General features: G+C 41.6%; 1 protein-coding gene across 1 annotated transcript; it reads left to right on the top strand.

Moving 5' to 3' along the window:
* Positions 1-11,236: 11,236 nt before the first annotated feature.
* Positions 11,237-12,175, top strand: LOC148509332 (olfactory receptor 7C1-like). Its single transcript, XM_088443456.1, has one exon. It carries the CDS (start codon positions 11,237-11,239, stop codon positions 12,173-12,175), a length of 939 nt encoding a protein of 312 aa, XP_088299582.1.
* The last annotated feature ends 11,913 nt before the right edge of the window (positions 12,176-24,088 follow it).

Below are 24,088 nucleotides of genomic sequence, written 5' to 3'. Positions count from 1 at the left end.
TCTGTAAGGATGTGTAAGGATGTGTAAGTGTAAGGATGTGTAAGGATGTGTAAGGATGTGTAAGGATGTGTAAGTGTAAGGATCTGTAAGGATGTGTAAGGATGTGTAAGGATGTGTAAGTGTAAGGATGTGTAAGGATGTGTAAGGATGTGTAAGGATGTGTAAGGATCTGTAAGGATCTGTAAGGATGTGTAAGGATGTGTAAGGATGTGTAAGGATGTGTAAGGATCTGTAAGGATGTGTAAGGATCTGTAAGGATGTGTAAGGATGTGTAAGGATGTGTAAGGATCTGTAAGGATGTGTAAGGATCTGTAAGGATGTGTAAGGATGTGTAAGGATGTGTAAGGATCTGTAAGGATCTGTAAGGATGTGTAAGGATGTGTAAGGATGTGTAAGGATCTGTAAGGATGTGTAAGGATGTGTAAGGATCTGTAAGGATGTGTAAGGATGTGTAAGGATGTGTAAGGATGTGTAAGGATCTGTAAGGATGTGTAAGGATGTGTAAGGATGTGTAAGGATCTGTAAGGATGTGTAAGGATGTGTAAGGATGTGTAAGGATGTGTAAGGATCTGTAAGGATGTGTAAGGATCTGTAAGGATGTGTAAGGATGTGTAGGATCTGTAAGGATGTGTAAGGATCTGTAAGGATGTGTAAGGATGTGTAAGGATGTGTAAGGATGTGTAAGGATCTGTAAGGATGTGTAAGGATCTGTAAGGATGTGTAAGGATGTGTAAGGATCTGTAAGGATGTGTAAGGATGTGTAAGGATGTGTAAGGATCTGTAAGGATGTGTAAGGATCTGTAAGGATGTGTAAGGATGTGTAAGGATGTGTAAGGATCTGTAAGGATGTGTAAGGATCTGTAAGGATCTGTAAGGATGTGTAAGGATCTGTAAGGATGTGTAAGGATCTGTAAGGATCTGTAAGGATGTGTAAGGATGTGTAAGGATGTGTAAGGATGTGTAAGGATCTGTAAGGATGTGTAAGGATGTGTAAGGATGTGTAAGGATCTGTAAGGATGTGTAAGGATGTGTAAGGATCTGTAAGGATGTGTAAGGATCTGTAAGGATGTGTAAGGATCTGTAAGGATGTGTAAGGATGTGTAAGGATGTGTAAGGATCTGTAAGGATGTGTAAGGATCTGTAAGGATGTGTAAGGATCTGTAAGGATCTGTAAGGATGTGTAAGGATGTGTAAGGATCTGTAAGGATGTGTAAGGATCTGTAAGGATGTGTAAGGATGTGTAAGGATGTGTAAGGATCTGTAAGGATGTGTAAGGATCTGTAAGGATGTGTAAGGATCTGTAAGGATCTGTAAGGATGTGTAAGGATCTGTAAGGATGTGTAAGGATGTGTAAGGATCTGTAAGGATGTGTAAGGATCTGTAAGGATGTGTAAGGATCTGTAAGGATGTGTAAGGATCTGTAAGGATGTGTAAGGATCTGTAAGGATGTGTAAGGATGTGTAAGGATGTGTAAGGAAGTGTAAGGATGTGTAAGGATGTGTAAGGATCTGTAAGGATGTGTAAGGATGTGTAAGGATGTGTAAGGATGTGTAAGTGTAAGGATGTGTAAGGATGTGTAAGGATGTGTAAGGATGTGTAAGTGTAAGGATGTGTAAGGATGTGTAAGGATGTGTAAGGATCTGTAAGGATGTGTAAGGATCTGTAAGGATGTGTAAGGATCTGTAAGGATGTGTAAGGATGTGTAGGATCTGTAAGGATGTGTAAGGATCTGTAAGGATGTGTAAGGATGTGTAAGGATGTGTAAGGATCTGTAAGGATGTGTAAGGATCTGTAAGGATGTGTAAGGATGTGTAAGGATGTGTAAGGATCTGTAAGGATCTGTAAGGATGTGTAAGGATGTGTAAGGATGTGTAAGGATCTGTAAGGATGTGTAAGGATGTGTAAGGATGTGTAAGGATGTGTAAGGATCTGTAAGGATGTGTAAGGATCTGTAAGGATGTGTAAGGATGTGTAAGGATGTGTAAGGATCTGTAAGGATGTGTAAGGATGTGTAAGGATCTGTAAGGATGTGTAAGGATGTGTAAGGATGTGTAAGGATGTGTAAGGATCTGTAAGGATGTGTAAGGATGTGTAAGGATCTGTAAGGATGTGTAAGGATCTGTAAGGATGTGTAAGGATGTGTAAGGATCTGTAAGGATGTGTAAGGATCTGTAAGGATGTGTAAGGATCTGTAAGGATCTGTAAGGATGTGTAAGGATCTGTAAGGATGTGTAAGGATCTGTAAGGATGTGTAAGGATGTGTAAGGATCTGTAAGGATGTGTAAGGATGTGTAAGGATCTGTAAGGATGTGTAAGGATGTGTAAGGATCTGTAAGGATCTGTAAGGATGTGTAAGGATCTGTAAGGATGTGTAAGGATCTGTAAGGATGTGTAAGGATCTGTAAGGATGTGTAAGGATCTGTAAGGATGTGTAAGGATCTGTAAGGATGTGTAAGGATGTGTAAGGATGTGTAAGGATGTGTAAGGATCTGTAAGGATGTGTAAGGATGTGTAAGGATGTGTAAGGATGTGTAAGGATGTGTAAGGATCTGTAAGGATGTGTAAGGATCTGTAAGGATGTGTAAGCTGTAAGGATGTGTAAGGATCTGTAAGGATGTGTAAGGATGTGTAAGGATCTGTAAGGATGTGTAAGGATGTGTAAGGATGTGTAAAGATGTGTAAGGATGTGTAAAGATGTGTAAGGATCTGTAAGGATGTGTAAGGATCTGTAAGGATGTGTAAGGATCTGTAAGGATGTGTAAGGATGTGTAAGGATCTGTAAGGATGTGTAAGGATGTGTAAGGATGTGTAAGGATCTGTAAGGATGTGTAAGGATCTGTAAGGATGTGTAAGGATGTTGAAGGATGTGTAAGGATCTGTAAGGATGTGTAAGGATGTGTAAGGATGTGTAAGTGTAAGGATGTGTAAGGATGTGTAAGGATGTGTAAGGATGTGTAAGGATGTGTAAGTGTAAGGATGTGTAAGGATGTGTAAGGATGTGTAAGGATGTGTAAGTGTAAGGATGTGTAAGGATGTGTAAGGATGTGTAAGGATGTGTAAGGATCTGTAAGGATGTGTAAGGATGTGTAAGTGTAAGGATGTGTAAGGATGTGTAAGGATGTGTAAGGATGTGTAAGGATGTGTAAGTGTAAGGATCTGTAAGGATGTGTAAGGATGTGTAAGGATGTGTAAGGATGTGTAAGTGTAAGGATGTGTAAGGATGTGTAAGGATGTGTAAGGATCTGTAAGGATCTGTAAGGATGTGTAAGGATGTGTAAGGATGTGTAAGGATGTGTAAGGATGTGTAAGGATCTGTAAGGATCTGTAAGGATGTGTAAGGATGTGTAAGGATGTGTAAGGATCTGTAAGGATGTGTAAGGATCTGTAAGGATGTGTAAGGATGTGTAAGGATGTGTAAGGATCTGTAAGGATGTGTAAGGATCTGTAAGGATGTGTAAGGATCTGTAAGGATGTGTAAGGATCTGTAAGGATGTGTAAGGATGTGTAAGGATGTGTAAGGATCTGTAAGGATCTGTAAGGATCTGTAAGGATGTGTAAGGATGTGTAAGGATCTGTAAGGATGTGTAAGGATGTGTAAGGATGTGTAAGGATCTGTAAGGATGTGTAAGGATCTGTAAGGATGTGTAAGGATGTGTAAGGATCTGTAAGGATCTGTAAGGATGTGTAAGGATCTGTAAGGATGTGTAAGGATGTGTAAGGATCTGTAAGGATCTGTAAGGATGTGTAAGGATCTGTAAGGATGTGTAAGGATGTGTAAGGATGTGTAAGGATCTGTAAGGATGTGTAAGGATCTGTAAGGATGTGTAAGGATGTGTAAGGATGTGTAAGGATCTGTAAGGATGTGTAAGGATCTGTAAGGATGTGTAAGGATGTGTAAGGATGTGTAAGGATCTGTAAGGATGTGTAAGGATGTGTAAGGATGTGTAAGGATCTGTAAGGATCTGTAAGGATGTGTAAGGATGTGTAAGGATGTGTAAGGATGTGTAAGGATCTGTAAGGATCTGTAAGGATCTGTAAGGATGTGTAAGGATGTGTAAGGATCTGTAAGGATGTGTAAGGATCTGTAAGGATCTGTAAGGATGTGTAAGGATGTGTAAGGATGTGTAAGGATCTGTAAGGATGTGTAAGGATCTGTAAGGATGTGTAAGGATGTGTAAGGATCTGTAAGGATGTGTAAGGATCTGTAAGGATGTGTAAGGATGTGTAAGGATCTGTAAGGATGTGTAAGGATGTGTAAGGATCTGTAAGGATGTGTAAGGATCTGTAAGGATGTGTAAGGATGTGTAAGGATCTGTAAGGATCTGTAAGGATGTGTAAGGATGTGTAAGGATCTGTAAGGATGTGTAAGGATCTGTAAGGATGTGTAAGGATCTGTAAGGATGTGTAAGGATGTGTAAGGATGTGTAAGGATCTGTAAGGATGTGTAAGGATCTGTAAGGATGTGTAAGGATGTGTAAGGATGTGTAAGGATCTGTAAGGATGTGTAAGGATGTGTAAGGATGTGTAAGGATCTGTAAGGATGTGTAAGGATGTGTAAGGATGTGTAAGGATCTGTAAGGATGTGTAAGGATCTGTAAGGATGTGTAAGGATGTGTAAGGATCTGTAAGGATGTGTAAGGATGTGTAAGGATCTGTAAGGATGTGTAAGGATCTGTAAGGATGTGTAAGGATCTGTAAGGATGTGTAAGGATGTGTAAGGATGTGTAAGGATCTGTAAGGATGTGTAAGGATCTGTAAGGATGTGTAAGGATCTGTAAGGATGTGTAAGGATCTGTAAGGATGTGTAAGGATGTGTAAGGATCTGTAAGGATGTGTAAGGATGTGTAAGGATCTGTAAGGATGTGTAAGGATCTGTAAGGATGTGTAAGGATGTGTAAGGATCTGTAAGGATGTGTAAGGATGTGTAAGGATCTGTAAGGATGTGTAAGGATGTGTAAGGATCTGTAAGGATGTGTAAGGATGTGTAAGGATCTGTAAGGATGTGTAAGGATCTGTAAGGATGTGTAAGGATCTGTAAGGATGTGTAAGGATCTGTAAGGATGTGTAAGGATGTGTAAGGATGTGTAAGGATCTGTAAGGATGTGTAAGGATCTGTAAGGATGTGTAAGGATGTGTAAGGATGTGTAAGGATCTGTAAGGATGTGTAAGGATCTGTAAGGATCTGTAAGGATGTGTAAGGATGTGTAAGGATCTGTAAGGATGTGTAAGGATGTGTAAGGATCTGTAAGGATGTGTAAGGATCTGTAAAGATGTGTAAGGATGTGTAAGGATCTGTAAGGATGTGTAAGGATGTGTAAGGATCTGTAAGGATCTGTAAGGATGTGTAAGGATGTGTAAGGATGTGTAAGGATCTGTAAGGATGTGTAAGGATCTGTAAGGATGTGTAAGGATCTGTAAGGATGTGTAAGGATCTGTAAGGATCTGTAAGGATGTGTAAGGATGTGTAAGGATCTGTAAGGATGTGTAAGGATGTGTAAGGATCTGTAAGGATGTGTAAGGATGTGTAAGGATGTGTAAGGATGTGTAAGGATCTGTAAGGATGTGTAAGGATCTGTAAGGATGTGTAAGGATGTGTAAGGATGTGTAAGGATCTGTAAGGATCTGTAAGGATGTGTAAGGATCTGTAAGGATGTGTAAGGATGTGTAAGGATCTGTAAGGATGTGTAAGGATCTGTAAGGATCTGTAAGGATGTGTAAGGATGTGTAAGGATGTGTAAGGATCTGTAAGGATGTGTAAGGATCTGTAAGGATGTGTAAGGATGTGTAAGGATGTGTAAGGATCTGTAAGGATGTGTAAGGATCTGTAAGGATGTGTAAGGATCTGTAAGGATGTGTAAGGATGTGTAAGGATGTGTAAGGATCTGTAAGGATGTGTAAGGATGTGTAAGGATGTGTAAGGATGTGTAAGGATCTGTAAGGATGTGTAAGGATGTGTAAGGATGTGTAAGGATCTGTAAGGATGTGTAAGGATCTGTAAGGATGTGTAAGGATGTGTAAGGATCTGTAAGGATGTGTAAGGATGTGTAAGGATCTGTAAGGATGTGTAAGGATGTGTAAGGATGTGTAAGGATCTGTAAGGATGTGTAAGGATCTGTAAGGATGTGTAAGGATGTGTAAGGATGTGTAAGGATCTGTAAGGATATGTAAGGATCTGTAAGGATGTGTAAGGATGTGTAAGGATCTGTAAGGATGTGTAAGGATGTGTAAGGATCTGTAAGGATGTGTAAGGATCTGTAAGGATGTGTAAGGATGTGTAAGGATGTGTAAGGATGTGTAAGGATCTGTAAGGATGTGTAAGGATCTGTAAGGATGTGTAAGGATGTGTAAGGATGTGTAAGGATCTGTAAGGATGTGTAAGGATGTGTAAGGATGTGTAAGGATGTGTAAGGATCTGTAAGGATGTGTAAGGATGTGTAAGGATGTGTAAGGATGTGTAAGGATCTGTAAGGATGTGTAAGGATCTGTAAGGATGTGTAAGGATGTGTAAGTGTAAGGATGTGTAAGGATGTGTAAGGATGTGTAAGGATGTGTAAGGATCTGTAAGGATGTGTAAGGATCTGTAAGGATGTGTAAGGATGTGTAAGGATGTGTATTTATCACAATAGGCTGCTAATAGGGGACTACTGTGTCCAATAATCAAACTAGCAAAGAGTAAAAATAAAACTACACTGTAAGAACACTCTATTTGTGACCTTCCAATAATAAGTGAATGAAGTACATACTACATGTACTGTATATAGTATATACATGTTATAGGTAATCATACCAGCAAGATTCTTAAAACTAAGTACAACAGGTCTAAATAGCAACTGTCATTGTGGTGCCTATATAGACCCTATTTGTCCCGATATTCATGCAGAAACAGCAGTTGATAATCACAAATATAAGTAAAAAGCCAATAATGCAAAAGACTTCACAAAGTGAAAACTGATCAGTCACCACTCAGAGCCTGATTCACTACAGATCACTATTGCAAATGCAGCTGTGATTACACATGCAGGTCTGCTGCAAAATTATGCTAATGATTGCAATCGCAAAACCGCCGAACAGCCAGCATAGAGACGCCCAATACTGCTGCTATCTCACATCCGTAATACCTTGCAATCCAGTGTATACATTGGGGAACATGGAATAACATAGGCCTAACATGCACAATTACAGTAGGTGTAACCTTACTCAGAAATTACAGCTCTCATCGCACGTAGTGAGTACTCAAGCTGCGTATGCCGTCACAGTGGCTAATTTATGTACGCCCATGTAACGGTGTTCAAAAGGACAGGCACGCCTGCATTTCTCCGACCACTCCCTGTCATCATCCCCAAACGCTGACCTGACATCACTCACTCTGTGATGGCTTTCTTTCTGCATGCAGAGCGATCTCAATGCTATCTCATGTACGAGCACTGCAATGCATACGCTTGCACAGTACGCACCATCTGTGTACACTGTTGCAGTTGCGATCTGTGCTGAATCACGCCCTCAGTCCAGAAAAAGGAATGATTATCAGTGCAGATACACTGCACAATATTGTCCTGATGTACTGTGGGCCTGATTCAGAGCCGGAAGCTATGAGCGTACGCTCGCATGATACATATGCAAATATTTGAAAGTGACGCGGCGGGGAGCGATCGCTCGCCAAGGAATAAGCACGTCCATCATACCTGTACGAGCGTTCACTTTGTGTATGCAGACTCCCCTTAGCGTATGGAGAGACGCCCACTACACCACGTCATCTCCTGGAAGTTTATGAAAACATTGGTACATCAACCACTATCGGATGTGAACGCAGTGCTTGTGATGGCTTTTTTTTACCGCAAGCATTGCAAGGAAAACAGAGGGAAAAAATGGCTGGTGACGTGTACTATGACGCTGCCTGTTAATTATGCATGCCTCTAAAATGGCGTTGAAACACTCGGGCACGCCTGCGTTCGCATCTCCAACCACCCATTTTTACTGGACTGCCCCGTCACCATCCACAAACGGCCTCTCCCATCACTCACTCTGCTGGGCTGGTTTTGCTCGGTGAGCAAGGGATCTGCGAACGCACTGTGTAGTTTGCGCATGCGCACTGCGATGCATACGCATGCGCAGATTAGCAACTATCGGCAATTGCGAACAGACTGCAGATACCGTCCAGGTCTGAATCAGGCCCTGTATGCTCAGTTTTCAGTATGTACATATATATATTTATTGGAGTTAGAACAATGGGGCTGATTCAGTGTTGGAAACAAAATAAAAAAACAGCAACTTTGTGCCTGACAAACTACGTTGCAATGCAAATGGCGAATGCAGTATAAATATTGGATGCTTAGAGTTCAGCAAGTACTCACTCCTTCCCATCTCTCTGCAAAGTGTAAATCTGCCTCATCTTCTGGCAGCATGGTTTTGCAATATTGACCATTACTTACAATACTAAATATTCTGGGTATGCACTTACTTTTTAAGTGTGTTACATTAACACGTATAAAATCCCTATTGGTGGTCAAGTGATACACAGTAAATATTTCCAGAATTCATAACATCAAAGACATCCTTTAGAGTCTGTGGGTCTCATTCAGACCCGCTCGCGAGCACTGAGCACTCGCAAGCAGGTCGATGTTTCCCAAATGCGCCTGCACACGATGGAGGCTGCTCCGTCGTGCGCAGGCACGAGACCCGGCGGGGAAGCCGTCGCTCAGGGTCTCGCACCAAAAGGGGCGTGCTGTCGATGGTGATTGACAGCACGCCCCCTTTGGTGGGCGTGCCGGGGGCGTGGCTGCCCAGACGGAGGTGTTCCCATGAGAACGCCTACCGTCTGGGTCCGGCCCAACTGACATCACTAGTGATGTCAGTGGGAGTGTTTTTGGCTCTGATAGAGCCAAAAGCATTCCGGGCTTGCAGCAGACGAGACCCTACCACAAGGGTCTCATCGCAAGCCCGATGGTCGCGATGGTCTTGACCATCGCAACCATCTTTTTGGCCGCTCGCATAAGCTGTGGGTGGTCACACACAGCTATGCGAGCGTCCAGGAGGCCGCTCCAAGTTTAGGTAGGACGGGCCAGATTCAGAGCGAGCGCTCTTGTCAGAGCGTCTGGCTCTGAATCAGGCCCTGTATTCACAAAATATGGATAGGAGGACTTTCCTCACATTGGTTCTAACTAGGGATGAGCGGGTTCGGTTCTACTCGGTTCCGTTCGGATTTAAAAAGAATCTTATTGGCTATCAGCTGTCACGAGTTTTGGATAGCCAATAAGATTCGGTTTGTAAATCCGAACAGAACCGAGTAGAACCGAACCCGCTCACCCTAACTTCTAACAATGCATTTAATCTATAAAACTCTTTGTCGAGGCTGTGACTTCACTCTACTCTCTGCTATTATTTCACCTTTGGTGCCTGTTTGGTATCCACTTCTTCTCCTTCAGAGATATTCCTGCTAGATCTTCTCTTGCATCTTTTATTTCCTTATGTTTTTAAACCTATTTTTATATTTATATTCTATTAGTTCTTTCTATGTTTCCTCTACTCTACTCTATCCTCTACTCAATCCTTCTGTTTTTCCCCATGCTAATTCCTTTGTCCCACCCATGCATGCCTTTGCCCCTAAAGTCCCAGTGCCAAGAAACATGGAAATAGAAGTAGACACAGCACTTTCCACATTGTGCATCCCCTAGTGCTCATCTAGAGCTTTGTATAAAAAATTAAATTCTAAATAGCTAGTTGCCCCTGTGATGCTAGCCGAGGGAAACCTTTACCATTTGCGTCATACCGTACTTGTGCTGACTAGATTCATAGGCAAACGCAGGGGGGGTTTCTGTCTGCCTGGAAACCCTCCTCCCCAGCCCACACCATGACCACAGTAGAAATAGTAACATAATAGAATTTTACTAGTGCTACATGTTCTTAGTATCACAAATGAAATAATTAGCACCACCTGTGGATCTTTTAACATGTATCAGCCAGTAATAAATAACCTGTGCACCAACTAGGAGATCTGGAAAACATGCACTGTTAGGGATGCACTGCTATAGAGCCCAATATGTATATATATGTCCAGGGCAGTGCTAGGTTCTTCTGCTGCTCCTCCAGGCTCCCAGACTTGCTCCAATGCTCTGGAATGGTGCCCACATCTAAATTAAAAACATTCAACTCAGGCAGGATGGCCCTACTGCCGCATTTAATGGCTTACTGTGATTGCTGGTCCTGTATATGCTGGAATTATGACACACCATACACTTTGTATGATGCATATTAAAGCTGAATTAGTGCTAATTATGCCCTCTTCATGGACTGGCCACACTCACTCTAAAATCAAGCATTTGGAAACCTCCCTCTAGAAATCCTGCATTTGCCACTGAGATTGTGCATGCATAGCCAAGTCATAGCACATATTTGTCCCAGCTCTGTTCTGCTCATCCACCATACTTCCCTCATCAACAATTACCACCACCCTTTATTCCATTGTATTATAAGATATGTGGCACTGGAATGGAGGCTGGAGGTGATAATGTGATAATGAGTGTCAGGAGGTGGACATGTGTAATAGGGGACTATGGAGGCATACAGTAGGTGACAGGGAGATGTGCTTGGGAAAGAACAGGACAATTTATGACATGTTAGGCTAGCTTTGTTTGCCTTGTAGCTGAGACTGGGATGTAAATGTGCACCCATACAACATGTACAGCCCTGAGCCGCACTTTCTAAGCACTTGGAACTCATGTTTTGTTCTTTTTGTGGGTTGAAGGAGGTTCAGTGACCACTCATTGACCAGATAGTGCCCTCGGATCGTCGTTTTCAGATCATCCTGCAAAACTAAATGTACATTTACAGTATGTGCTCTGTCTGCGTTTAACTAGGATGCCCCAATACACTTGCATTTCAGTACATTAACACCTGCCAACACCACTATCTTCTTGAACAAATCAACTAGAAAAATAGGTTCATGATGGGGGCTTGCAGTTTTCCATTTTTTTATTATTTTTGGTGGTTTTAAAATATGATGTTTAGCCATATCTGATATCAGATTTGCTCTCAATGGTCATGCAGTTTTATATGTGTAATATGGGATTTATTTATTGCTTTATTTCCTCACAAAATTGAAACTTTGGAAAAGAGATTGAAAAAGAAAAAGACAGCATCATTGTTATATATTAAAGAATGAAAATATGTTTGACTGATTAATGATATACTATGATTAACCTGTTTCTGATTTGCAGGATGGAAAATAACTTTTGAACTAATGGACAACCAAACCTATGAGACCTATTTCTACATTCTGGCATTTGGCAGCTATGGTGGAGGACAGATTATTCTTTTTGGCATATTTTTATTGTTCTACTTAATTTGTCTTTTGTGGAACATGGTGATCATTGTTTTAATTTCCACAGATTCCCATCTTCAAACCCCCATGTATTTCTTTCTACGCAATCTTTCCTTGGTGGATATTTGCTATATCTCAGTCACACTTCCTAAGCTCCTGGACATTTTCCTTAAAGGAGACAACACAATTTCATTCACACATTGCTTTGCCCAATTCTATTTTTTCACAGCGATGGCTTGTACAGAAATCTTCTTGCTCACTGCAATGGCCTATGATCGTTATGTGGCTATCTGTAAAGCTTTGCATTATCCAGTGTTAATGAAGAATATAAACTGTATCCTATTTGTGGCAGGATGCTGGATTTCTGGTTACATCAACTCCCTGTTTGTCACCATTGTGGCTTCCAGGATGTCTTTTTGTAGCTCAAAAGTGATAGACCAACTTTACTGTGACATTAAACCAATGCTTAAGATATCTTGTGGGAACACTATGACCATTGAAGTCATGGTATATATGGAGACCTTCATTATGGGCTTCTGCCCTTTCTTGTGTATAATGTTGTCATATTTTAAGATAATATCCAATGTTTTAAAGGTAAACTCTAAAGGGAAGAGAAATAAAACATTCTCCACCTGCAGCTCTCACCTTACAATTATTATATGCTTTTATGGCACTCTTTTCTTTGTCTACATGATGCCATCTTCAACAAATTTCAAGGAAGTTGGTCAGGTATTCTCTTCTCTTTTTCTGGTTGTCATTCCTACATTAAATCCTCTGATATACAGTTTAAGGAACAGAGACATGAAAATTGCTTTCCAAAGATTTTTCAAGTTTTGCAGAGATGCCAACTATACATAAATGAAGCAAGGAGTTAATTGTGTATTTCAAATAGTCGATGAAAGTACCCTATTGCCTTACATTTTAATTAAAAATGCAGTCCTAGCCTAAGATGTTTCTATCATTTTTAGAGTGAGGGACTGCAATGACTTTGCAAAGGGGGTATTTTCAGGCTAAACTGTCCTTATTACAGTTGGAAAGCAACCGCCCAGCCCCCACCCATTCCTTACCCCTGACATCCCACTGTTTTTGTGATGGGTTTCCCTCACTCTCCCTCATCATCTTACTTTCTCTGTGATAGGCTCCATGTGCTTGTGCAAAGGGGAGGTTGTGTGCCCCTTCTCAGTTATGTGGGCATGCTGGGTTTATGGTTTATGGCTGGACAGCTCCATTCAGGGTGCATATGTCTTGCTCAAAACACCCTCTGCTGGCTAGGACTCTGTGTTCAAGCATAGTCCTAGTATATGTCAGGCTCACCCTGTTGATCATTGAAGTGTGAGATATCATCAATTAAGAACACAGGGCCTGATTCAGACCCGCTCACGAGTGCTATGTGCTCACAAGCAGGTCGATGGTGGCCCAGTGTGCACGCACACGATGGAGCCAGCTCAGTCGTGCGCATGCACTAGACCCAGATAGCGATGGGCAAACCATCGCTCCAGGTCTCATACCAAAGGGGGCATGCTGTTGATGTTGAGTGATAGCACACCCCCTTTGGTGGGCGGGCCAGGGTCGTGGCTGCCCAGATGGCCCCACAAGTGATGTCAGTGGGAGTGCTTTCAGCTCTGGTAGAGCTGAAAGCACTCTTGGGCTTGCGGCAATGAGACCCTACCACAATCGCGACCATCATCTTGGCCACTCACTATAGCTGTGTGTGGTCACCCACAGCTATGCGAGCGGCCAGGAGGCCGTTCTGAAAAACCAGAGGGCCGGCCCTGATTCAGAGCGAGCACTCTGTCAGAGCGTCCAGCTCTGAATCAGGCCCACTGTTTCCTGAAGGCATTTTCCATCATCCTCGGCAAAGCATGGACTGATTTCTCATGGAACAATATTTTGAGGATGATAAAGAGAAAGATGAAAGTTTTACCTGGTTGAACACATACTAGCAAGACCTGTTTTAACAATGTAGACCTAAATTCAGTCTTGTGCAACTCAGTTGCATCTCTACTTGCATCAGAAAATGCATAACTGGGTGATATTGGGGAATTCACAAATAACAAGATTTATCGATGATGGAATTGAGGGCTATACCTATGTGAAGGTATTCACAAGATAACCTTGGCGCCTTGGAGACCTGTGGTGAGTAAGCTCAGAGGATACAGAGGATACAGCTGTCAACTTGCAGAATTGGAGATTGCCTGTCTCCAATATAAAAAGACAACTAAAACAGGGATATACTGCAAAGGTGCTTATACCATCATGAAAAACAAAAGGATAGTAGAAAATATATAAAATTTAGTATAATATAATACACATGAATAAAGACAAAACTAATAACTAATAACACATTACAATCAATAAAAACAATTATATGAAAGCTTGATGACTGGTAATAACTGGTAGCAAAGAAGCCTAAATTGAAACCTCAGTGATGCTGATTGCAAAACCAGATGGTAAATAATAGTCTCAAATAGAAATCCCTTGGATTTCTCCCATATACTGTTACATCAATACATTTTTATTCCTAAAAAGGATTACCATCCCAGCGTATCTGCATTTTAGGTAAACAGCTGTGGAACTCATATTACACCTTTTTGTTACAATCAACACTGGAGACTGGCCCTCATTCAGAGCCGTACGCTCTGAGCAGAGCGCACGCTCTGAATGAGGGCCGTCCACCATAACTATGGAGCGTCCTCCTGGATGCTCGTATAGCTGTGGGTCACCACCCACAGCCTATACGAGCGTGCAGTTTGATGGCCGCGATGGTCGTGATCATCGCAACCATCGAAACTGCGAGCCGGAGCCTGCGGTTGAGGTTTTCAACCGCAAGGCCCGGAGTGATTTTGGCTCTATCAGAGCCAAAATCACTCCCACTGACATCACTAGTGATGTCAGTGGGCCGGCTTCTGATGGGAGGCGTTCCCTTGGGAACGCCTCCGTCAGGGAGGCACGCCCCCGGCACGCCCACCAAAGGGGGCGTGCTGTCAATCAACATCGACAGCACGCCCCCTTTGATCAGACACAACGAGCGAAGGAAAGTCCTTCGCTCGTCGTGTCTGGCGCATGCGCACGACGGAGCTCCCTCCGTCGTGCACATGCTCAGTGCAGAACATCGACCCACTTGCGAGCGGACAACCGCTCGCTAGTGGGTCTGAATCAGGCCCATTGTTTCTATTTGAGACTATTATTTACCATCTAGTTTTGCAATCAGCATCACTGAGGTTTTAATTTAGGCTTCTTTGCTACCAGTTATTACTAGTCATCAAGCTCTTATTTATTTGTTTTTATTGATTGTAATGTGTTATTATTTATTTACTCCCGGGAGCATTTCATTTTGTCTTTGTTCATGTGTATTATATTATACTAAATTTTATATAATTTCTACTATCCTTTTGTTTTTCATGATGGTATAAGCGCTTTTGCAGTATATCCCTGTTTTAGTTCTCTATGCGTAGGTATGCTTGTATTCAGGTGGACCTCTTGCAATAAGGAAAAGGCTGGTCCTACTGTCCACTGATAATTATCATGGCTATAATTGTGTGTGTATGAATACAGATGGTACGATCCTATAAATGCACTCAGCATACATGCTTGGTGGTTTTAGTGACAGTTAAGATATGAAACAAAATTTTAAATTCTATTTTGTTCCAATTATATCATTTTTTTCATTTTCAACTTTATGAATACTTGTAACTGTAAATATAACTATAATCTCCAATTATAATGCTGAATGTAGTGTGGATCAGCAGAAATGTGAACTAAAACATTGTCTCTGTGCTCTTAGTTTCATCTTGACTTTATGGTATTTAACTCTGCATTACTGAATTTTTTGTTGTTGCTGTGGAGTTTGTTTATGGTTTTTGAGTACACATCTTTTGATATGTAAATAAATGGTTAATTGCTATGTGCTGTCTCTTAACATCACATGTCTGAGTAAATATTATTCACCAAACTTAAAGGTCAGACTGATTAGACTCCAGGTGCAAAACTTGTTTATATGCCTCTATAAAAGGATCTGCATGTGCACAAGACTGTAACTGTGTTATTGGAGCTTCACAGTACTTAGCCCAAGAAGAGTTGATACCTTATCATACTAACTGCTGTTCATCGTCTATCATGTGTATCCTGTTTTATTCAATAGACCATACTCTGGTTTGGAATCAATGTGGACTAACCCTTTTGCTCACATGTTCTATGCACCTATCAACTGTAGACATCTGCCAATAGCATGGAGAATACTGCACTGTTAATAACCAAAGCTCATATGCAACAAGCAAACTTCAAAAGTTAGCTACAAGGTGCAGTAGTATGGCATGAGTAAAACATAATACAAACCCTCAGGAATGGAAAACTGCTTCAAAAAGGATACAAATTGCCTCTTTTATGGCAAATATCTCTATTATCAGATAATTTGCTACATTATACAATTGGAAAAGAAAGTGTTGTAGTTTGGAACCAGAGGAAATTATACCCTAAGAGATGTATTTATACTGAGCATTCTGCATTAACTTATTAATGTCTTCATAAGCACCAAATTGTCTACATTTTTGACTCCCCTACCTCTGAGACACACACACTAGACAAGCACATATACCTTGCAATCAGCAAATCCATTGTGGTGCTACTCCTCAGCAGCTTACATGAAAGGGATTCATACAGGACAACCTATACACTGAGTGTAACTGTGGCAGCGGCAGGCTAGTACAGTAGTACTTGAGCACAAAGCAGAGGAATCTGCATCTGAAGACGATATGACCTGTATATGAAATGTTAGTAATGCACACTATTACACTTATTAGTTGATAACTCTGCACCAATAACTGTAATCTATGGGTTTGCTAATGGATCACACTTTGTTTCAATACAATTGTATTGAAAATCCAATACTGGTTTAGAGATACTGTAAGCCTTTGATTAGTTTAACAACATCATCAGCAAAAGCACATACAGTCAGGTCCGTAGAGAGCCTGGCCACAAACCCCTTAAAAAATATATATATATCACTTTTGGCACTGCGTGCCGGGGAGGGGGGCGCTGTAAGCCCCCCAGCCCGGCGCTAAGCAAGGGGGGGTGTGATCATTGTGATCGCTCCCCCCCACAGCCATAGGAGACTGCTCCAGCTGCTGCAGCACCCGTGAGCAGTCTCACACTGCAGCCCAGCACAAGCTGTGTGCTGAGCTGCTGTGAGGGAGAGGGGGGGTTAAACCAGACCCGAGCCCCTCTAGCAAACCCGGGTAAACTGTACCTGCTCCCCCCTCTCAGCACCCATGCATACAGTTTCCTGATTGTACTATACCAGGGGTGGCCAACCAGACAGAGGCAAAGAGCCCAAAACTATCTATAGGTATGTCAAAGAGCCGAGATCACGCAAGTGCCAAAGTCACATGTACAAAAAGGGGCATAGCCTCTTGCCAGGCAGGCCACGGCCCTGGTATGATGTTTCTAGGAGCATGTCAAAGCACATACACATAATCACAATGGAAGTAACTATTAAAAGGAAAGAAAATGCTAAAACAATATAAAAAACATTGAATAAAAAAAAGCAGATCCACATAAAATACACTGAAACAAGCCAGATCTAAGTAAAATTCACTGAAAAAAACACATCCACATAAAATACGCTAAAAAAAGCCACATCCACAATTTTTTTTAAATAAAATACATTAAAAAAACATTCACATAATACAATCCAGCCCCATATGCATCACTCCAGCCACTCCATGTGTCACTCCAGTCCCCCTCATGTGTCACTCCAGCAGACCCTCTTATGTCACTCCAGCAGCCCCTCCATGTGTCAATCCAGAAGCCCCTCCATGTGTCACTCCATCCCCCCATTTTTCACAGGCCTCCTCTCTCCCAGGGCCACTCCACCCACCTTCCCCCCACACTCCCTCCCACTCCAGCACCCCCATATGTCACAAATAAAATGTAAAAAAAAAAAACCCTCACAGCTTGTCGAGGCTGCAGGTCCAGTCACAAGTTGAGCTCCACCTCCTGTTTGCAGAGTGACATCACCACATCACCTAGTCATGCCTCTGGAGCGGAACAGACTGTTTCAACAAAGGACGAGCTTCCTCTGAACAGCTGTGCACCTATCAGAGGAAGCAGTCAGTGTCAGTCAGGGGAGCCACATCAGAACAATGGAAGAGCTGCATGTGGCTCAAGAGCCACAGGTTGGCCACCGCTGCACTATACTATCTTAGCAAACTTTGTTTCTACTCTCCCTTTAAAATTATTACGTTTCACAATCTCCTGCACAAGAAAAGAAACACAGGATCATAAGTGTGTCATCTAATAATTTAAAGGCAACATTAAAACTAAACTGAGAACTACAAAGAACATGCAATTGTTACAATTAGAAACAATGGGAGTATTAAAGATATTCACCAGGAGCCATACATTTTACAGTGACAGTCAACATAAATTCAAAGGAATTTAATTAAGCATAATTCCAAGACATGGTACAAATACAAGTATGAGTATGGTACATAAGCAATGAGAAATAGCACAAATAGAGATACAAATATTGTATCTTTAAGTTGAACATAACAGAATAACACTCACATACATACATATATTCATACATACATACATACATACACACATACATATTGTACATACAGTACATACATACATACATACTAGGGATGTGCACCACCATGTTTTGGTTTTGGATCTGTATCTCCTCATGATTTGGATCTGGATTTGGTTTTGCCAAAACCGCCTCTTGCGTGTTTTGATTTTGGGTCTGTATTGTTTAACATTTAAATCATAAATACAGCCAAAATCACATAATTTGGGCCTATTTTGGTTCCTACAGTATTATTAACCTCAATAAGTTATTTCCAGTAAATTCCAGTCAAATTTGACCACCTCACAGCTCACAATATTGATTTCATCTAGCTTAGGGCCAAAATGTTGCATCCAGCTAGTTGGCTGACTAAGCTAAGCGACAGAAGTGGGTGGCACTAATATGTTGCAGTTCAGATACCAACATGGCACAAAGTGGCATTGCAGTGGTAGACAGGGTGGCAGTTTAATAAACTATACGACCCCTAGGAACTTTAAAAACCAAGAATGTTTTCCTTAACTGGGTCAGAGGCCCAACGGAGTTGGAATATGTGAAAGGGAAAGGATGGAAGGTTTGATTAGTTTTTAATTTATTTATTTTAATGTTTTGATTCTTAAAAAAATTTATGAGGGTAGATCAATCTAGGATCAAGTTATTCAGTTCCTAAAAGACATCTTTGATCTGGAGGAGGTTTTTTTAAGTTTTATACATTTAATAGAAATGAGGTGGCCTTGCTGGTGGAGGTGCTACTAGAACACCTGCAGAGTCACAAATACGTGAACGATAAACTGCGATCTGGCCAGCAGTGTCACCAAACAATAGCGCAGATAAGTTGCTAACACACTAACACAAAAAAAAATATACATTTTACATTTTTTGTGGATTAATAATATTAATTTTATTTCACTTTAATTTTTTTAACACTGGAGAAGAGCACCCCTGAATGAGACAGCAGCCCCTTGATGAACAATACAGACAGCACCCCTTCTTTATGCACAACAAAGCAACCCTGCCAAGTGCAGACAGACCACCTGCAGAGTCCCAAATACGTGAACCAAAAACTGCAGTCTGGCTGGCAGTGTCACCAAACAATAATAGTGCAGCTAAGTTGCTAACGCATACACACAAAAAAATATATTTATTTAAAATTTTTTGTGTATTGATAATATTCATTTAATTTCACTTTTATTTTTTTTACATTGAGGAATAGCACCCCTGAAAGAGGCAGCAGTCCCTTGATGAACAACACAGAGAGCACCGCTTTTATATAGACAAGAAAGCACCTCTGCCGAGTGTGGACAGACCACCTGCTGAGTCACAATGGACGATAAACTGCGGCAGTGTCACCGAGCAATAATAGCGCAGCTAAGTTGCTAATGCACACACACAAAAAAAAGAAAGAAAAAAAGTACTTTTTTTTTTATTTTAGAAGAAACACAATCTATCTCCAAATGACATAATTACACACAGGTGAGTATTAATACCATCAAAAGGTTCTAAATAATTCACTGGAATAATGAATGTAAAAAAGACCAGTTTAATATAAATTAAGGACTAAAAAATGTATTAAAATAAAATCCACAGAAAAATTGGAAGGATATTAGCATGAATAAAAACTAAAACATACATACAAATTAATACAAACCTTGGGCCTGATTCAGACCCACTCGCGAGCGGCTGTACGCTCGCAAGTGGGTCGATGGTCTGCACTGAGCATGCGCACGACGGAGGGAGCTCCGTCGTGCGCATGCGCCAGACACGACGAGCGAAGGACTTTCCTTCGCTCGTTGTGTCCGATCAAAGGGGGCGTGCTGTCAATGTTGATTGACAGCACGCCCCCTTTGGTGGGCGTGCCGGGGGCGTGCCTCCCTGACGGGGGCGTTCCCACGGGAACGCCTCCCGTCAGAAGCCGGCCCACTGACATCACTAGTGATGTCAGTGGGAGTGATTTTGGCTCTGATAGAGCCGAAATCACTCCGGAGCTTGCGGTTGAAAACCTCAACCGCAGGCTCCGGCTCGCAATTTCGATGGTCGCGATGGTCACGACCATCGCGGCCATCAAAATGCACGCTGGTATAGCCTGTGGGTGGTGACCCACAGCTATACGAGAGTCCAGGAGGACGCTCCATGAAAATGGAGCCCGGCCCTCATGCAGAGCGTGCGCTCTGCTCAGAGCGTACGGCTCTGAATGAGGGCCATTGTACATTAATTAATAGGTCACAAACACATTGGAAGAAAAAGATTCCAACCCTGTTTATCCTCAGTGTCAAGATCGTGCTGATATGCAACACTGTTACAAGTCTGCATACACACATAATGATGTTAGTAACCAACGATTTTCGTTAACGATTTTTGTTCAGATTTTCCCTTGAAAAAGTGAACGAAAATCGTTTATAAAAATTATTGGTTACTAAATTAATGAATGATTTTGTGAACGATTTTCATGAATGATGAACGATTTTTTAATCATGCATACAATGAATGGACATCGTTCATTCTGTACAACATGAACGATTTTCTGAACGAAAATCGTTATGTTGGACAGCCAGAATGGATGATGAACTACAAACTACAAACAGGAGTGCGCATGAACGATTATCGTTCATCGATCACCCCAAAAAAATGAATGATTTTTTAAACGATTTAACAGTAACAATGTCATTATAGTTAAATCGTTCAAAACATCGTTACGTGTGTACGTGCCTTAAGCAGTGTTATTGAATTGAAAAAATAGGAAAAGGTGAGCCTCTCCCGTATTTTACTTTTTTCCTGAACTTCAGGGTTGTTCCCGGTGGAACGAGATAAGGTTCTTGGATACAGAAGGTTAATTAAGCCAAACAAACCAGTATCTTGATAAAAGATATAATTTATTACAACAAATAACAAGATATGGAAGAATAATAGTTACTTAGCTTCGGAATATAAGATGGATACACGATCCAGGAGCCTCCTCTCAGAATAGAGCTGGAACGAACAATATCCTGGCCACCAGCTGCAGTCTCTGGTCCAGGCATGGGGCAGGCCACTGGAAGCTTCTTTGTTCTTCGTTTATATAGTATCCTACTTGCATACCCATCTAACTCTTACTAATATGGGCATAAACCTACTTCAAACTACTTTATTGGTTAACTACTGATAAGGACTTCTTAAAACGTAATGCAAGCGTACATCGCAGTAGACAATGCCTTGTGGATTTATGACCTGTCTGCTTCCACATTCCTGAACCATTTCATGCCTAATACACCACCTCATGTCTGATACACACATAAGAACCATGAATAGAAATGGCTGTCAGTAGCCATTTTGCTATCCCAATACAATCCACCCTTGGGCTTATGGTGTGGAAGACATGTATATCATGTTCTCATAGGAATCTTTCCTCCTAATTGGCATCAATGTAACAGAATCCAGCATGTTACAACATTTCCCTGCACAAAGAAATAATACCTTGATCCCAAGATACATACATATTATGATCATAATTCCATAAATAAGCATATGCAGTAAACCAGTAAACCAACCCCCTTTTTCTGAACAGGGTTGAACCACCGTAACCAACTTTCCTAATAATACTGTTTTAAAGGCCGCACTGCTCTCTTGGTTAACAAATTATGTGGAATCTGCTTGGTATTAACTTGATTCCCATCTGTAAAGAATGTGGTGGGGATCAAACATCCCGATGTAAAATTACCAAATCCCCCATAGGGCAACCATTTGTAGGCTTTTCTCCCACAAAGGTAATACACATCATCTGGAAGAATATATGGAATATTAGCCACCACAGTGTATGCATTGGCCAAAAGATCTCTGCTCTAATCAGGATCAGGTGTTAATTGTATCATGTCTGGGGTATCACTACAATTACGTGTAATGTTTAACAGAGCCCACCATTCCCTGGCAGTATTAACCAATTGAGCTCCTACATCCCGTATTTGAAATATCTTCCTACCCACAATGCACTCAGACATAAACAATCCCCTTTATATATGAATATTCTAATAAAACAGTGAATAATACATATGATTATATCAAATATATCAGTTACTTATAAGATAATTATTATCAGAAAAGTTCAGTTCAGTTCAATGAAATCTTGAAAAAGTCTTGTGAACATTGGTGAGTGTGTGGATCCAACCAATATAAGGCACAAGTTCAGTTTTGCACAATACACATAGATGTATGTAAAGGTTGTGTTGTCAAATATTGTAACTCTTTTGTCCTCCTGGACTCTCTCCTCTGTATAAGAAATCACTCTCAGGCCATCGTCATCTCAGGCACACCTCCAGCGATGTTCTCTCACCTCCTGTTCCAACCATCAATCTGTTGGCTTAAACAAAGAAACAGTGTGAGATAAACCATTACAACAAAATAAAAAATAAGCATTTACTTATCCTGCAGCAATTATCTCTTCTACCTGTCTCTATTTCTCTTCCTACTAAACATTTCATCACAACCTTATCAAAAGTGTTTGTGTCTGTGCACCAGATATCTTACTTAACAAATTCCACCTTTTACCACCCTCCGGTTATCAAAATATTTATACTGTACACAGCTTGCTCTAAAAACCCAACATTGCATATATATATATATATATATATATATATATACACATACATACACATATATATATATATATATATGAACATTCCTGTTTCCTAAGCAACACTTCCATTCATTCAATCATACTGATGTCAGTTTTGTGAATGGTTTGAAGCATAGAAAAACCCAATATACTCCATGTTATGTCTGTAAAATGGGTGTCTTTGTCTGCTTGAATCCTCACGGACATCCCATAATATCAACAAATCAGTCTGTGTCACATCTTCAGGAAAGTCTCTTATCTTGTATCACTCTGCTTAAGACAACTTCACTCCTCAATAACAGTGTTATGTAGCTGTTCAGTACAGCACTCGTCCTCCATCTTCTTGGTGGCAAACGATGAATTCAAATTGCCAGTCTTGTATAGTCATTTCACAGTATATGAGGCCTTTATCAGTAGCAAGCAAGGTAGGCCACATTTCCAGCTGTTGGCAAATGTAACAGGTTTTTGCAATATCTCTGACCATGGTTTGGATATAAGGAATCCCTTTGATTTGAGCTTGCTTGAATGCGGCATCAGCTCTGTCATGGCTTAACAGTTCTAGCACCATCAGTGCTGTCTTTGTGGTGAATTGCACACCATGGGCCTGATTCAGACCCACTCGCGAGCGGCTGTCCACTCGCAAGTGGGTCGATGTTATGGACTGAGCATGCGCACGACGGAGGGAGCTCCGTCGTGCGCATGCGCCAGACGCGACGAGCGAAGGAAAGTCCTTCGCTCGTTGTGTCTGATCAAAGGGGGCGTGCTGTCGATGTTGATTGACAGCATGCCCCCTTTGGTAGGCGTGCCGGGGGCGTGCCTCCCTGACGGGGCGTTCCCACGGGAACGCCTCCCGTCAGAAGCCGGCCCACTGACATCACTAGTGATGTCAGTGGGAGTGATTTTGGCTCTGATAGAGCCAAAATCACTCCGGAGCTTGCGGTTGAAAACCTCAACTGCAGGCTCCGGCTCGCAATTTCGATGGTTGCGATGGTCACGACCATCGTGGCCATCAAAATGCACGCTCGTATAGCCTGTGGGTGGTGACCCACAGCTATACGAGCGTCCAGGAGGACGCTCCATTTTCATGGAGGCCGGCCCTCATTCAGAGCGTGCGCTCTGCTCAGAGCGTACGGCTCTGAATGAGGGCCCATGTTCTGTGCTCCCTTCACTTGTGCACACACCATTGAAGCTGTAGGTGTATGTATCAGCATGTCCCACGTCAATCATCCAGTTTTGGACAGCAGCGCATATAGACTTTGTGTCAAATGTCCATTTCTCAGTGCGAAGACTTTCAGGGCATCCAGTCTTGTCAGTGACTTGGAAAACAGTCATAGATGCAACAAGTTTGCTAGCCCCTTCTTCTGTCTGTTGGCTTTCAGCTTGTAAGCTTCAGCAATGGGCAACAAAAGTCCTGTGTGCATGCAGGTAGCACCATAGTCCATGAACCAATAATGCTCTCTGTCTTGGAAATCTTCCCACCACCATGGAGCTGTGATCATAAAGAAATCCAGTATGGACAGTTCAAACATTGGTTTAAATTTTACTCGGCCAGCAAGTAGTGCTTTGATCTCCTCAATTAGCATGAGAGTTTCTGCCATTGTCGTTAGCAACTGTGTGT

This window comes from Taudactylus pleione, unplaced genomic scaffold (assembly GCF_031769625.1).
Source record: "Taudactylus pleione unplaced genomic scaffold, aTauple2 ptg000329l, whole genome shotgun sequence".
NCBI classification, from domain to species: domain Eukaryota; kingdom Metazoa; phylum Chordata; class Amphibia; order Anura; family Myobatrachidae; genus Taudactylus; species Taudactylus pleione.
This window is presented reverse-complemented; position numbering and strand designations above follow the sequence as displayed.